At 41.1% G+C, this 18,108-nt stretch overlaps 1 protein-coding gene across 7 annotated transcripts in view; it reads left to right on the top strand.

Moving 5' to 3' along the window:
- Window positions 1-18,108, top strand: part of CACNA1A (calcium voltage-gated channel subunit alpha1 A) — a 267,076-nt gene that overhangs the window by 131,418 nt on the left and 117,550 nt on the right. For 6 of the 7 annotated variants that reach the window (XM_075859126.1, XM_075859122.1, XM_075859125.1 and 3 more), the window contains exons 6-12: window positions 811-998; window positions 7,442-7,545; window positions 11,278-11,393; window positions 13,867-13,920; window positions 14,652-14,744; window positions 15,571-15,780; window positions 17,531-17,643. In XM_075859126.1, the coding sequence (XP_075715241.1) occupies window positions 811-998; window positions 7,442-7,545; window positions 11,278-11,393; window positions 13,867-13,920; window positions 14,652-14,744; window positions 15,571-15,780; window positions 17,531-17,643 (878 nt within the window). The remainder of the gene's footprint in view (window positions 1-810; window positions 999-7,441; window positions 7,546-11,277; window positions 11,394-13,866; window positions 13,921-14,651; window positions 14,745-15,570; window positions 15,781-17,530; window positions 17,644-18,108) is intronic. The other variant, XM_075859128.1, reaches the window with a different exon arrangement.

Here is an 18,108-nt window from a genome sequence, read left to right as displayed (position 1 = left end):
AGCGAAGGGTGCTGTTCGTAACTCCCATGGGAATTCATGGAGAGAACCGCTCATATGTGTAGCCACCTCTCCATTCATTTTCTGTCTGGACCCCCGTTCTCGAGATGGGTGCGGATCCCAGAGCTGGGACCCGCATCTATCAGACATTTTCGGCATATTCCAAGAATGGGAATAACCCTTTAAATGATAAAATTCAGACTGCTGGAAACCTCCACTAGGGGGAGCTTAGGAGCTCACTGCATACTGTTTGATTACAGAGTTCAATGTATAAGCTGTAAGCTCCGAAGCTCCCCCTAGTGGTAGTAGTTTTTGATTGGGTGGGTGCAAGGCAAAGAGGAAATAGTTCAGCCCGAACAACCCAAAACCACAGGTAGTGATACTGTCACTGGGGCGGCAGGTGATTGATGTTACTGAGCTATGTGATATGCTACATGAAGTTGATTAAATGCCATGTATGTTTTACCATCTCAAGGTTGATATGATAGGTCCATCTCTTTGCCCATTTATTTCAAGTAAAATTTTTAGGGTTACGTTTTCATGTTAGCCTTAACATCTTACATGCTCCATGCTCTGAAACAATATTATTTTTTTATGTGTTTTCATCCTGAAATATTTGGCCAATCATTTTAATTTCATTCCTATCACTATTGAAAATGAATGTGTCTGCTCTGTTTCCTTGACTATGCAGACAAAGTCACCATGAATAAGGCCAGATTTAGACTACATACTCCCATGCACAGTCATCTGTGTACTGTATGCACCAATCAATATACATATGTTTGAATGCTTTCCCTATATGTTTCCCTGTAGATGAAATCAAGGTGGAGGGCCTCTGCGGCAATGAGTCATCGTCGCGGAGGTGCCCCAGCGGCACCGTTTGCTATGACAAATGGGAGGGACCCAATAATGGCATCACACAGTTTGATAACATCCTGTTTGCTGTGCTCACTGTATTTCAATGCATAACTATGGAGGGCTGGACAGATATGTTGTACCATGTAAGTATTTGTATATTCCAAATATACACTGGCTTATAAAAAAAAAATGGCAATAAATGAACCAGTGAGACAAATGCAAAAACGAACATCTGCAAAATGAAGAGTTATATATTATTTTATTATTGGCCCTGATGCTACTAACAATAACAGCAGGATTGCATTCCTGCACTGATACACTTGGGTCTGAGAGCTGGACTTACAGCTAGCTCGGCTGACAGCTGGTGCTGAAGAGGCACGATGAATAGCTGCACATACATGAGGGCTTAATGAGTATGAATTTTGCAGAGTCAGGGTAAAAAAAAGGAAGAATGGTGAGGGACAGAGAATAGGAGACGCAGAGGGCTAGATACAGACAGAACATTGTGGAAAATATGCAGAATGAGTGCATGCGGGCTTCTGAAAGTAGCTATAACCATTGTGTTACAGTTCAGATCAAAATGGGAAAAGGTAGAAGGTGTAAAATGGTAAAAGAACATAAATGATACAATAATGTAGATTAATAATAGATAGTATGAATAGTGAGAGATAGATGGGGAAAATATTAGAGAGTGTGAATGGTGGGAATGGATGTACTGTGGAGAGAGGGATGTAGAGTAGAGTATAAACGGGAAGAAATAAATGTAGGGCAGAGTATGACTGAGTAGAGATGGATTTAGGGTAGAGTATAAACAGGGAGAAATGGATGTAGGGTAGAGTATGAATGGGGAGAGATGGATGTAAGGTAGAGTATAAAGAGGGAGAAATGGATGTAGGTAGAGTATGAATGGGGAGAGATGGATGTAAGGTAGAGTATGAATGGGGAGAGATAGATGTAAGGTAGAGTATAAATGGGGAGAGATGGATGTAAGGTAGAGTATGAATGGGGAGAGATGGATGTAAGGTAGAGTATGAATGGGGAGAGATGGATGTAAGGTAGAGTATGAATGGGGAGAGATGGATGTAAGGTACAGTATGAATGGGGAGAGATGGATGTAAGGTACAGTATGAATGGGGAGAAATGGATGTAGGTAGAGTATGAATGGCGAGAGATGGATGTAAGGTAGAGTATGAATGGGGAGAGATGGATGTAAGGTAGAGTATGAATGGGGAGAGATGGATGTAAGGTAGAGTATGAATGGGGAGAGATGGATGTAAGGTAGAGTATGAATGGGGAGAAATGGATGTAGGTAGAGTATGAATGGGGAGAGATGGATGTAAGGTAGAGTATGAATGGGGAGAGATGGATGTAAGGTAGAGTATGAATGGGGAGAGATGGATATAAGGTAGAGTATAAATGGGGAGAAATGGATGTAGGGTAGAGTATGAATGGGGAGAGATGGATGTAGGGTACAGTATGAATGGGGAGAGATGGATCTAGGGTGGAGTATAAATGAGGAGAGAATGATGAAGGATACAGTATGTATGGAGAGAAATAAATGTAGGGTAGAGTATGAACGCAGAGAGATAGATGTAGGGTAGAGTATGTATAACGGAGAAGTGAATGTAGGGAAGAGTATGAATGGAGAGAAATGATTGTAGTGTAGAGTATAAATGGAGAGAGATGGATGTTGGGCAGAGTATGAATGTAGAAAAATGGATGTAGGGTGGAGTATGAATGAATGGGGTAGATATATCATACGTACAACTTGCCAAGTAGGTAAGGGGGCCCACTGCCACTTTAAAAGCCGTTATAAGCTTTCTACTATCTGTTAGAAGTCATGTAAGTGACTAAGCTAATGCATTTCATAGCTCACAATTACTTGTGGGTGGTTAGAGAGACATAAGCGGGGATGTTCTATGATGAACTATACACGAACAAGGTGCTCCTATATTTTTCTTGCACAGGGGCCCTCAGCTTTTTCTGTTCGCCCCTTCAAGTATAGATAGAGATGAATGGAAAAGAAAGTATGAACAGATAAGATGAATGGATGACAGTATGAATGGATGAGTAGGAGTGAACCTGTAGAGATGGATGTAGGACTATAAATGGATAGAGATGGATATAGTGCACGTATGAATGAACAGATATGGCTGTATGAGAGGGCATGATTAGATTGAAGATTAAGAGAGAATATAAAGCGGCAAAGAAGGATGGATGTAGGAGGTACGAGGTAATAGAAAGTATAATTGGGCAGAGGTATATGTAGGAGAGAGTATGAATGGGCAGAGATAAATGTAGGAAAGAGTATGAATGGTCAGAGATATATGTAGGATATTATGAATGGGCAGAGATATATGTAGGAGAGACTATGCATGGGCAGAGATATATATTGGAGAGAGTATAATTGGGCAGAGATATATGTAGGAAAGAGTATGAATGGGCAGAGATATATGTAGAAGAGAGTTTGAATTAGGTGAGGATGAATGTAGGAGAGAGTATTGAATGGGCAGAGATAAATGTAGGAAAGAGTATGAATGGGCAGAGATATATGTAGGAGATTATGAATGGGCAGAGATATATGTAGGAGATTATGAATGGGCAGAGATATATGTAGGAGAGACTATGCATGGGCAGAGATATATATTGGAGAGAGTATAATTGGGCAGAGATATATGTAGGAAAGAGTATGAATGGTCAGAGATATATGTAGAAGAGAGTTTGAATTAGGTGAGGATGAATGTAGGAGAGAGTATGAATGGGCAGATATAAATGTAAGAAAGAGTATGAATGGGCGGAGCTATACGTAGGAGAGTATGAATGGGCGGATAAATGTAGGAAAGAGTATGAATGGGCGGAGCTATACGTAGGAGAGTATGAATGGGCAGGAATATATGTATGAGAGAGTATAAATGGGCAGAAATATATGTATGAGACAGTATGAATGGGCAGAAATATATGTATGAGAGAGTATGAATGGGCGGAGCTATACGTAGGAGAGTATGAATGGGCAGGAATATATGTATGAGAGAGTATAAATGGGCAGAAATATATGTATGAGACAGTATGAATGGGCAGAAATATATGTATGAGAGAGTATGAATGGGCGGAGATATATGTAGGAGAATATGAGTGGGCAGAAATATATGTAGGAGACAGTATGAAAGGGCAGAGATGGATGTAAAAGCCAGTATGAATGGGCAGAGATGGATATAAGAGAGAGCATGAATGGGCAAAGATGGATGATGGTGAACCTATTAAAAGAGATGGATGTGGTAGAGTATTCATGGTCAGATGGTGGTGTAGGAGAAAGTATAAATAGAAAGTGATATATAAAGGTGAAATTCTAAGGTGAAGCCTGTTGGGAAAAGTATGAATATCTAGCAATTTGTTTAGAAGTATACAGTATATACTGCACAGAAGTATCACCTCTCATAGTCCGATTAGTGTTAGCGTATCATTAATAGGTTAATGGTGAGGATATTGAGGATGAGGTCCATGTCCAAATGTCTCCAAAGTACTGGATGGGTACTAGTCCTATCCTTACAGGTGAGCCGTAATGGTGCTGCTGGTGGCTTTTTAGCATATGTAGCTTACTATTTGGGTGGCACTTTGGGTTGTACAACCATTCTCCTCTACTTTAGATTTCATAGTACATCTTACAGATGGTGTAATCCAATTGGACATGCCTTAGTGACACCAGTTAAAAACAAAATAGTTTATGTATATGATAGAGATCAGGTCTGATGGAGAAAACTAGATGTTGAGAGTGATGAGTGCATAAAATAAAGTAATGGTCTAATGGAACGGGGAATGCGGGGAAATTATAGCTATATCCTCCATAGGCCATATGTAAAGTTGTCACAGAATTCCAGGGCAGGGAAAGATAGAAAATGGACTGATACCTATAAAATAAACTACTGCTTTTAGGCCAATGTAACCCAAACTCAAGGAGAGATACAGTTACAAAAATGGCAATGGACTGGGACATTAGGGCCCTTGAAGACAGAGAAGAGAGTGATAAGATGTTACTACGCCCATTGATTTTCTATATACTGTAAGCTAATGCCTCTGTGAGTGACAATGTGAGTGGGACCCGGACAGAGCAGTGGTCTCCTCTCTGCTCAAGGGCAGTATGATCATAGAAAGGGAAATGGTTCTCCCCTCCCCCTCCTCTCTATTCTCTGACAGGAGAGCTGCTCTCTTTCTTAGGATGCTTTCTCTTGCCAGTTATATTTTTAGCACCAAGAAACGGGCACAGGAAACTTTCACTGCACACGTAGATGAGTGCGCCACCCCCATCTCCCTGCAGGGACATGAGCGAGGGAGGGGGTGACCCTCCCACTGCTAGAAACCTGCAGAGCACTTCTATTCAACACTATAAATGTCATGTATGCTGCATTACAGAATCCAAAAACTGTATTATTCTGTTTAACTATCACTGATCTGTTATTACATGACCCCTCATCCTATAACTGCCCTGTATGTATCACTAATCTATTACTATATGACCCCCTCATCCTATAACTGCCCTGTATGTATCACTAATCTATTACTATATGACCCCCTCATCCTATAACTGTCCTGTACCTATCACTGATCTGTTATTACATGACGCTTCATCCTATAACTGTTATGTATCTATTACTGATCTGTTATTACATGACCCCTTGTCCTATAATTGTATTGTATCTGATAGTAATCTGTTATTATATGAATACTCATATTATAACTGACCTGTATCTATCACTTATTTATTACATGACCCCTCGCTGTATCTATCACTGATCTATTACATGAACCCTTATCCTATAACTGCATTGTATCTGTAACTGATCTATTACTATATGACCCCTCATCCTATAACTGTCATGTATTTATCACTAATCTATTACTATCGGATCCCTCATCCTACAATTGTCCTGTATCTATCACTGATCTGTTATTACATGACTCCTCATCCTATAACTGTCCTGAAACTATCACTGATCTGTTATTACATGACCCCTCATCCTGTAACTGTCCTGTATCTATCACTGATCTGTTATTACATGACCCCTCATCCTGTAACTGTCCTGTATCTATCACTGATCTGTTATTACATGACCTCTCAGCCTATAACTGTCATGTATTTATCACTAATCTATTACTACCTGGCCGCTCATCCTATAACTGTCCTGTATCTATCACTGATCTGTTATTACATGACCCCTCATCCTGTAACTGTTCTGTATCTATCACTGATCTGTTATTACATGACCTCTCAGCCTATAACTGTCATGTATTTATCACTAATCTATTACTACCTGGCCGCTCATCCTATAACTGTCCTGTATCTATCACTGATCTGTTATTACATGACCCCTCATCCTGTAACTGTTCTGTATCTATCACTGATCTGTTATTACATGACCTCTCAGCCTATAACTGTCATGTATTTATCACTAATCTATTACTACCTGGCCGCTCATCCTATAACTGTCCTGTATCTATCACTGATCTGTTATTACATGACCCCTCATCCTGTAACTGTCCTGTATCTATCACTGTTCTGTTATTACATGACCTCTCAGCCTATAACTGTCATGTATTTATCACTAATCTATTACTACCTGGCCGCTCATCCTATAACTGTTTTGTATCTATCTCTGACCTATTACTATATGACCCATCATCCTATAACTGTCCTATATGTATAACTGACCTATTACTATATGACCCCTCATTCTATAACTGTCCTATATGTATAGCTGACCTATTACTATATGACCCCTCATCCTATAACTGCCCTGTATCTATCACTGACCTATTACTATAGGACCCCTCATCCTATAACTGTCCTGTATGCATCACGGATCTATTACTATAGGACCCCTTATTCTATAACTGTCCTGTATGCATCACGGATCTATTACTATAGGACCCCTTATTCTATAACTGTCCTGTATGTATCACTGATCTATTTCTATATGAACCCTCATCCTATAACTGTCCTGTATGCATCACTGATCTATTTCTATATGAACCCTCATCCTATAACTGTCCTGTATGTATCACCGATCTATTTCTATATGAATCCTCATCCTATAAATGTCCTGTACGCATCACTGATCTATTACTACATAACCCCTCTTCCTATAAGTGTCCTGCATGTATCACTGATCTATTACCACATGACCTCTCATCCTATAATTGTCCTGTATCTATAACTAATCTATTACTACATGACCCCCTCATCCTATAAGTGTCCTTTATGTATTATTAATCTATTACTACATGACCCCTCACCCTATAACTCTCCTGTATGTATCACTGATCTATTACGTCATGACCCCCTTTCTAATATAACTATCCTTTATCTATGAGTTGGGTCTGAGCAACATGGATGATTACATTGTACTTTCTAGGATTTTAAGTCTATGGCAGACCTGCTGTTGGGTTTCAATTTCGACGGCTGAGCTACTTTCCGTGTTCATAAGCATTAACGCAGATCATCTATAGACTGTAAATCCTAAGAACAGATGATTGACCAAGGGTGATCTCTGTGTAAAACACCTTCTTTACTTTACCCTTCTCTCCTGTGCAGAGTAATGATGTATTTGGCAGCGCGTGGAACTGGCTTTACTTCATCCCTCTTATTATCATTGGCTCCTTCTTCATGCTTAACCTTGTTTTGGGTGTCCTTTCAGGGTAAGCTTATCTGAAATGAAGGGTGAAAAATGTGTTAATTGCTTTGGTGATATGTGCATAAATAAACGCATGGTTTATATGGGGTTGATCATTTCATGATAGAAGAATAGGACAATTTTAAGCAATCTGTTTAGCCCTCACAGGCTGTAGATAGGGGGTGTCCCTGTGTGTAAGGAACCTTTATGGATATTATGTGATAAAGGAAATCCATTGTGAATCCAGATTTATGTTTTCTAATTAAATACAAGTATATGGAAGTGGACTAATACGTTATGTATATAAATAAACAACATCTATATTAGTAATAATAATAATAATGATAATAATGTTATAGGCTTTAATCTTTTTAACCTAGCTTGGGAATGCCTTATTGGAATATCTTGTATAATTGCTGTATTGTCTGGGTGGGAAATAGAGCAAGAAGAGTTTGCTTTAATGGGGCTAATACTCCATGAAAATGAGGATTGTCCCTCTGTTCATTCAAAGCAGTGGGAGCTGTATAAATCAGTCTCCCTCTGCCACACAGGGCAGAGTTAGTGTACCTGCCCCCTCTGTTATTGTCAGTGGAGTAATCCTGCATATCTAGTCCCCAGCATACATGAGGAGAGGGAGGACTGTCCTTCTCTCTTTTCCAAGCAGTGGGAGCTGCATATAGAAGTCTCCCCCAAAGCAAAGTGTAGTGTACACACGCTCTTCTCTGCTATTGTTACTAGAGTAATCCTGCCTATCTAGTCTCCATCATACAATCTCCATGAAGAGGACAAGTACTGTCCCTCTACACTTCCCATACAGTGAGAGCTGCAGTTTCCCCCCCTGCCATAGTAAGAAGAACAAAGTTAGTGTATACACTCTCCACTCTGCTATTATTGCTGGAGTAATCCTGCCTATCTAGTTTCCAGCATACAATCTCCATGAAGAGAAGTACTGTCCCTCTACACTTCCCATACAGTGAGAGCTGTAGTTTTCCCCCCTGCCATAGTAAGAAGAACAGTTAGTGTATACAATCTCCCCTCTGCTATTGTTACTGGAGTAATCCTGCCTATCTAGTTTCCAGCATACAATCTCCATGAAGAGAAGGACTGTCCCTCTACACTTCCCATACAGTGAGAGCTGCAGTTTCCCCCCTGCCATAGTAAGAAGAACAAAGTTAGTGTATACAATCTCCCCTCTGCTATTGTTACTGGAGTAATCCTGCCTCTCTAGTCTCCAGCATACAATCTCCATGAAGAGAAGGACTGTCCCTCTACACTTCCCATACAGTGAGAGCTGCAGTTTTCCCCCCTGCCATAGTAAGAAGAACAAAGTTAGTGTATACAATCTCCCCTCTGCTATTGTTACTGGAGTAATCCTGCCTCTCTAGTCTCCAGCATACAATCTCCATGAAGAGAAGGACTGTCCCTCTACACTTCCCATAAAGTGAGAGCTGCAGTTTCCCCCCCCTGCCATAGTAAGAAGAACAGTTAGTGTATACAATCTCCCCTCTGCTATTGTTACTGGAGTAATCCTGCCTATCTAGTTTCCAGCATACAATCTCCATGAAGAGAAGGACTGTCCCTCTACACTTCCCATACAGTGAGAGCTGCAGTTTCCCCCCTGCCATAGTAAGAAGAACAAAGTTAGTGTATACAATCTCCCCTCTGCTATTGTTACTGGAGTAATCCTGCCTCTCTAGTCTCCAGCATACAATCTCCATGAAGAGAAGGACTGTCCCTCTACACTTCCCATACAGTGAGAGCTGCAGTTTTCCCCCCTGCCATAGTAAGAAGAACAAAGTTAGTGTATACAATCTCCCCTCTGCTATTGTTACTGGAGTAATCCTGCCTCTCTAGTCTCCAGCATACAATCTCCATGAAGAGAAGGACTGTCCCTCTACACTTCCCATAAAGTGAGAGCTGCAGTTTTCCCCCCTGCCATAGTAAGAAGAACAAAGTTAGTGTATACAATCTCCCCTCTGCTATTGTTACTGGAGTAATCCTGCCTCTCTAGTCTCCAGCATACAATCTCCATGAAGAGAAGGACTGACCCTCTACACTTCCCATACAGTGAGAGCTGCAGTTTTCCCCCCTGCCATAGTAAGAAGAACAGTTAGTGTATACAATCTCCCCTCTGCTATTGTTACTGGAGTAATCCTGCCTATCTAGTTTCCAGCATACAATCTCCATGAAGAGAAGGACTGTCCCTCTACACTTCCCATACAGTGAGAGCTGCAGTTCCCCCCCCCCCTGCCATAGTAAGAAGAACAAAGTTAGTGTATACAATCTCCCCTCTGCTATTGTTACTGGAGTAATCCTGCCCCTCTAGTCTCCAGCATACAATCTCCATGAAGAGAAGGACTGTCCCTCTACACTTCCCATACAGTGAGAGCTGCAGTTTTCCCCCCTGCCATAGTAAGAAGAACAAAGTTAGTGTATACAATCTCCCCTCTGCTATTGTTACTGGAGTAATCCTGCCTCTCTAGTCTCCAGCATACAATCTCCATGAAGAGAAGGACTGTCCCTCTACACTTACAATACAGTGAGAGCTGCAGTTTCCCCCCTGCCATAGTAAGAAGAACAAACTTAGTGTATACACTCTCCTGTCTGGTATTGTTACTAGAGTAATCCTGCCTATCTAGTCTCTAGTATACAATCTCCATGAAGAGTAGAAGGACTGTCCCTCTACACTTCCCATACAGTGAGAGCTGCAGTTTCCCCCCTGCCATAGTAAGAAGAACAAAGTTAGTGTATACAATCTCCAATCTGCTATTGTTACTGGAGTAATCCTGCCTCTCTAGTCTCCAGCATACAATCTCCATGAAGAGAAGCACTGTCGCTCTACACTTCCCATACAGTGAGAGCTGCCATTTTCCCCCCTGCCATAGTAAGAAGAACAAAGTTAGTGTATACAATCTCCCCTCTGCTATTGTTACTGGAGTAATCCTGCCTCTCTAGTCTCCAGCATACAATCTCCATGAAGAGAAGGACTGTCCCTCTACACTTACAATACAGTGAGAGCTGCAATTTCCCCCCTGCCATAGTAAGAAGAACAAACTTAGTGTATACACTCTCCTGTCTGGTATTGTTACTAGAGTAATCCTGCCTATCTAGTCTCTAGTATACAATCTCCATGAAGAGTAGAAGGACTGTCCCTCTACACTTCCCATACAGTGAGAGCTGCCGTTTTCCCCCTGCAATAGTAAGAATAACAAAGTTAGTGTATACAATCTCCTGTCTGGTATTGTTACTAGAGCAATCCTGCCTATCTAGTCTCTAGTATACAATCTCCATGAAGAGTAGAAGGACTGTCCCTCTACACTTCCCATACAGTGAGAGCTGCAGTTTCCCCCCTGACATAGTAGAAGAACAAAGTTAGTTGTTTACTCTCTCCCGTCTGCTATTGTTACTGGAGTAATCCTGCCTATCTAGTCTCCAGCATTCAGAGGACTGAGGTGGATTGCCCCTCTCCCCTTCCCAAGTAAAAACTGAATAAAGCAGTCTCCCTCTTCCACAGGGAAACACAGAATAGGGTTAGTGTATACACTCTTCCCTTTGCTATTATCAGTGGATATCTGCCTATCTAATCTACAGACATATAATAGACATGTACTGTAGTGGCTCGGGTGTAAAGTGGAAAATATATTTTTGTATGTTTTATGTATGGGTTGGAGATATCGCTTTTAATAAACTGTTTTAATGGACTCTAGATGTGACTTTTCCCCAGAAGAAAATAACTTGTATATTTTGTCTTGTATAGAGAGTTTGCCAAAGAGAGAGAACGAGTAGAAAATCGTAGAGCATTCATGAAGCTAAGGAGACAGCAGCAGATAGAAAGGGAATTGAATGGCTACATGGAATGGATTTCCAAAGCAGGTGGGTCATAGACATCCCTTTATTTTACTAACCTATAGAGTCCAGTCACCACAAAGACAATACCCTGTTCACCAGAGGTTGCAATTGCTCTTTTTCTCTTTTATCGGGTGCTTCTGACAACTTAAAATGTTTCTTTTCTGCCCACTACATGGCATGTAAATCTACAAGGCTATGTTGACTTATACCCCTAGTTCAATTATGTTCACCCCTCTGCTCTGTCAGTAAGTCGTGTAGACAGTAGGTCTGGCATTCTATTCATCAAAGTTGGACAAATTACTGTAGATGTAAGGAGTCAAGTTTATTTTTTTTAGTGGCCAGGCAATAAGACATCAATTGAAGACAACCCAAAAATGTAGGTGCCAGCAGCAATTCTTTAGGTACATTGGTGGTCCAGCCCTGATATTCATGATTCATGTACCCAGAAGATCAGGATAAACCGTGCTGGCGGAATTGAGTGAGGACATAAAATCAAATTTAAAATGATATTAAATGATGATTTAGCATGTGATTATATGCTGCATGCGTGGCTACAACTATGGGGGTCTCATGGAATAGCTCTTTAATGAATTGATATTCTCCATCCTAAATGGAGGTCTGAAAAGCATGTCAATGATTTATTCTCTAGCCTGTTGTGATCTATTACACATAAACAGTCACTACTGCCCCCTGCTGGAGCCCAGATTATCACAGGGAGAAAAAGACGAGTAACATAGGGTAATGCCGATAGTTCACACCATTAGCCAGGCATCAGCAATCAATACTACATTACTAGTTCACGTGTGACCTCAGATATACCACACAGCTGAGGATAGCAGCTTCCACAATGATTTTTTTCCCCTTTATTCCCTAAGTGTCTCGGCTTCCACTCCTGAATCAGCAGTTCTAAATATCAAAATCGTTTAGGGTTACCAGATCAGAGATGTAAATTTTGACATACATTAATTATCCATGCTCCATGCCTATGTTGCTATTGATACACATCAGCTAATTAGTAACCTGCAGGGATCTGCAGTACAGTGGTACGTCCCACTGTGATCTGACATCGTTACAATCCCATTATCACAGTGTTTCGACACAATAATGTACCAGTCTCCAGAGTGAATACACACTAAGCGACTTAGAGAGAAGAGCGCAGGGAACTTATGGGCAAGCAACCATAAATGGGGTAACTGCAACCCCCCGTTTGGTAAAGGTTTCATGGGGTATTGTAGTTACTTGGTAAGTTAGGGCAAGATGGCGCTTGGGTAAGACTCAGGGGGCGTAGGTCTGAGCAGTGGGCCTTTTGTGCATAGGATAATAGAAAGTATGGGGTGGAAGACTAGAGAAAGGTGATATAGGGTTAAAAAAAAAAAGGGGCAGGTGGGTAAAAGGACAGTCAGGTGGGGTTGTCAGCAGATCACTTTTTAGCTTTGAGGGATGGATAGTAATCTTTTTTTTATAAGGTGGAATTACGACACTTCACCTCACTGGTGGCATGGTATGGTTGGCCCACAACGGGCATGGCATCCTTGTGTGGTCACTAACCATCAGTGGATGAGAACATGGCTGCGCAGGTAGTGCTCATCAGTCACGCTGGGATAGCTACAGACACTGGCCGGCTGGTATCTGGTGGATGGCAGGTTGAGGTACAGTGTTTGACGTGGCACACACCACATTATTTTGCCAAAACTTTTATATTATGCGTAATTTGTGTGTGCGTTGTGGTAGCAATAAAGGGGGGCATAGCAGATGCGCTCCTTATATACACCAGCGGTTTATCTATCATTAAGATAGGCCATACCACCTCTATGGGGCTCGAAAACCAGGCGCTACGGGGCAAAACTAGAAAGGAGGATCCAGGATATGCATGAGAGCAGGACTCGGGTAGTCCTCGGGAGCTCAGCTAATCCAAGTAGCACTAGATTTTATTATGGCATCAAGTACTTACTTACCCACAATGTTCTCTACTATCGTATAGTAAAATATGACGCTCCAATTCTTAAAAGATCTCTATACTTCTTCCACTTTTACCTCTAAAGTTATCCGCCTAATTCCTTGTAGCCATGTATGTTCATATCTGAGTGGGGTGAGGAACTTACTGTTTGCTCCAACCTACGCACAAAGCGCTCTATCTGTAGCTCAATCTGTAGCGCTCTATCATGAGCCCCATTGCACTACTTTACATAATGCCCATGACAGTGATCACTGGCGAATTTGGGAGGGTAATTCTGCTACTAGAAATCCCCAATGTGTTGGGTGATGACAGGACTTTAAAAGTAACCTTTGCTTGTAAGGGGATTTAGGGCTTTTAGTGGGATCACCTATTTGGACGCCTGTGCTTGTATACAGGAGTAGAGAAATCTGTAGGCAATGCTGGGGTTGTAGTTCAATCTACTAAACCTTCTTTCTATATTTACTGTGTCTCTTCTTCAAATCCTCTTTTTTTGCTTTTTTTTTTTTCGTTTTCTAATTGTTTTTATTTTGCCCTCCCCAGAGGAAGTAATTCTTGCTGAAGATGACAGTGATGTGGAGAGACTGCCTTATGATGGTAATTCAGCTGTCAATGCAGCCAATGGGAATAGGAAATGCAGTCATTACATGAATTGAACCTCATGGGACGATTTTAAAAGAAACACAACACCAGGACAGGCCTCTTTACATCAAGGCAACTAAAGCCAGCCATACACATGAGATAGTGGTTGGCCGACAGCTATCTCCCCCGACCTCCCAATAAATATGCACGCGCATATCTCCTAGGGAAACAAAGGGATCAGGCATGTTGAGAACCAACATGCGCCATCCTTATTTCCTTTGGCATCTGCCAATAGGGGACAGTTAGGAGACCCCCATACACATTAGATCTTTAGTTGATCCAACCCGAAAAAAATTTGAAGCATGAACAATAGGTGTTCTGACTAATGGAGCAGATTTCCATTGGATGGGACAGATTTTTAGTACCTTACTAATCCGCTATGTGTAAATGGGGTTTTCAAAACCCCATTCACATGTATTGTAGTGTAATTTTTTTCTGCGAAAATCTGTCTGAACGTGGCCTAAGAGTCTTGTTTCTTATGAATTGGCGAGCTCACTTCTTCGGCCCCGATTGACACTTTAGGGGGAATTTAATGGGTGCAATTGCACCCACTAGGTCGGCTTTAATAGGAAATTGTTTTCTGGTGACAGGCTTCTACAGCTATGGTGTAACATTAATATATACTGTATGAGTGGTCTTATAAGGTACATTATTATATAAATATATATTTATTTTCCTAACCACAGGAGCTCTAAGGAGACCCACAATCAAGAAAAACAAAACGGAGCTACTGAATGCTGATGAAGCAGAAGAGGCAATCGGAGATATTTCTGCTGTGGGTATGTGTCCAGCAAATAAGATGAATGGTCCACCATGCTGCAGTTGCTTAAAAGGGTTCTCCACTTTGGACAAGGCATTTTTGGTTAAAGGACTCCCAAACGATAATCTGATCACAGGTTACCCTGCTGCTCTGACCCTTCGCAATCATATATAATCTGTGGAGGAACCAGGCAGCAAGTGTTCATTTTGCCTGCAGCGCCACCACATGGGAAATTGAGAATTACACAGTTCACATTGAAATCAATGAGATATCCATGGAATGCATGAATGTGCCGGGTCCTCCAGAGAGAGAGAGAGATGTTCTTTGTAGCCGTTCTCTGCTTTGGCTGATGGATGAGGATCCTTAATGGGGACATCCACCTCTAAACTAGTGTATAAAATAGGGTTTTTTAAGATGCGATTTCTATACCAGACGATCCCTTCAAGTACGGTGGGTAATACTCTTACGGGGGAGAAAGTGATAACTTCTATAGAGACTTCGGGAGTGAATGAGCGAAGAAGGCAAGAGATTTAATAAGACCAGATATTTGAATAGGGTGGTTTAGTCCAGATTACGACAAAGGGGATGTAATTCTTTAATTGCCCCGTATGTTGAGTACATCTCTCCTTAGTATTTTTAAGGTGGAAATGTGCAGTCCAGTGTTATTAAATGGTACAATGTTTGGTCTTTAGGGGAACTAGTCATCAAATATGTTAAAAGTTACTATTTCATGTAGTGTAGATGAAGTGCATTGTTAGACCCAGCTTTTATTGGAACCTGTTTAAGAGATGATGGTGCTGTCCTTTTTGTGATGTTCCATGTTTGCCTTGCCTTTCTACCTTCAGGCTCTCCTTTTGCCCGTGCCAGTATTAAAAGTGCCAAGATGGAAAATTCCTCATACTTACACAAGAAGGAACGACACTTACGTTTCTACATCCGACGTATGGTGAAGACTCAGGCCTTCTACTGGATGGTTCTAGGCCTAGTAGCACTGAACACGCTGTGCGTGGCAATTGTGCACTACGGCCAGCCTGAAAAGCTAACTAATTTTCTCTGTGAGTTACTTTTGGCATCTCCTGTGGAGAAAGGGATTTGTGTTGACTTTTCTTTTTTTAATATATATATAGGGTTTAGTCATACATTTTCTTGGCACAAAAATTACCAGAGTTGGTTTTCTCCAGCCTTGGGCCTGTTCTTAGCCTGTTTCTGTTTTTCATTTGCCCAGCTACAGCAGAGACATAACTCTTTAAAAGATGCCCTAATAACGATAAGTACCCTGTGAACGGACTCTCGAAATCCTAAACCGCGGGACGTGTGCTCTATGTTAAACCCAGAATACTTTAGATTTAGCCAAGGACGCACTCAGGTTGGTGGTGGCCCATGGATGTAGAACTTGGTTGGGGCTTTTCTCCCGTCATATCGATACTGACCAGGAGCAGCCACAACACACTAACCTCCAGTTCTAAATGATTAAAGTCATCCTTCCTAGGGGAGCCTCTGAATATGGATGCATTATTTGGCAAAGGAGGATATTCTACCATTTTGGAATTCTTCATTATATGTCAACAGCTCACAAACTGGCAGCTGGTCATTATATGACATGTAATATGGCTGCTGGGAGAGGACTGGGTGGTGGAGTCCGTTAAGTGATGGCGACCCATGTGCAGTTGTCTCTCCTGCCCCCCATATAATTCAACCCTAGAAGCATTATTATAACTACATAGCGCACTTCCCATTGGAGAGCTATTCAGAGGGGGTTTTTTTGGGGATGTGATTTCAACATATTAAAGAGTATAAAATAGGACACATTAACCTGTTAACAAATCTGTGAATCGGGTCGATGGGTTTGCATATCACTATGACTAAGATATTCTAATGATTCTTGTTTCCTATAATAAGCTAACGCCCATACAAATTATCCATCATAAGTTCTTATATATATAAAGAAAAACAAATATGTGGAGCAGCACTGTAGCAAAAAAAAACACTCGGTGGGTGCGGAGCTTCAAAAGGAGTGACCTCTCCTTAAAATAGATACAAAGAATAGGCGAAGAAGCAGTGCTGCTTCTTCGCCTATTCTTTGTATATATATATATATATATATATATATATATTGTATATACATATGTATATGTATATATATATATATATATACATTATAAATAAAAATATCTATAAAATGATCGTATGGGCATACAGACTATTACACAAGTGAGTAGGCCCAACCTACATTTCAACATAGGACCAGCTATATCGATGTATTATATTACAATGGCCATGTAATGTTGCAGCTGTCTGTGATCGCAACTCTGTCATGTGATATTCTCACCCCAATTAAGTCAATGGAAGTCGTCTTTGCTGTAGACCACTAGCTTATCTTTACATTTTTTTCTAGCAATGATGTTGAAGGAAAGTTTTTAATGGAAACTACCATTAACTTTTGTCGTGTTATGCTAAAGTCGGAGTCAGGTGGCATTTCCTTGCAGTTGCAATAGGCCAATCCCATTCCAATCATATGGGTGCAGTTGTCTCACAACATTGTACATGTAGACGCAGCTTACGAGGGAAAAACTTGAATTGCACGACCTGAATTTTACACCAGAAATTGCACAACATGCACAGAAATATCAATGGTGGTTTAGCCGCAGTAACTCTCTTATCAGAACGTGTGAGTCACATAATGGTCATATAACAAGTCTGTGGTTTTGCTGACCATGTAGTCTGCATGTAAAGTATATGGAGGAATGCTTAAATCTCCAAGAATTTCCAAGTAGATTCTGATTGTAATTTATTTTTTATTTTTAGACTATGCAGAATTCATTTTCCTTGGGCTCTTTATGTCCGAAATGTTTATAAAAATGTACAGTCTTGGAACCAGGCCTTATTTTCATTCATCGTTTAACTGCTTTGACTGTGCCGTAAGTATATAAAAGCTACTCTTATAGAATCTTTAAATGGTAACCAACTCTAGTGGTCTTATTACACGGCCTGACATGGGCTGTGTAAACGAGCGCCGATCAACGAGACAACTCATTGATCGGCGCTCGTTTCTCCTTTGACAAGGAACTTATGTATGGGGACCAGCGCTTGTTACTCCGATCGCTCGTCCCCAAACATTTCTATCATGTCGGCAGCACGTCTCCCGGTTTACACAGGGAGATGTTCTGCCGACAATGATAATATTTTAGGCTGCAGAAACGATACGATCAGCCGATTGCTCGTTCATCAGCAGATCGTTGCCCTATTTACACAGGGCAATGATCAGGAACGAGCGTTCTATGATCAGTAAATCTGTGCCCGATAATTAGCCCGTGTAAAAGGGCCCTAAAACCCAATTGTGCTCAACCTCGCAGCTGAGTTGTGTACAGAAGAATTACAATATA

The sequence above is a fragment of the Rhinoderma darwinii genome, chromosome 3 (genome assembly GCF_050947455.1).
Source record: "Rhinoderma darwinii isolate aRhiDar2 chromosome 3, aRhiDar2.hap1, whole genome shotgun sequence".
In the NCBI taxonomy this organism is placed as follows: domain Eukaryota; kingdom Metazoa; phylum Chordata; class Amphibia; order Anura; family Rhinodermatidae; genus Rhinoderma; species Rhinoderma darwinii.
The sequence above is the reverse complement of the archived record's forward strand: the minus strand, read 5'-3'. Positions and strand labels throughout refer to the sequence as shown.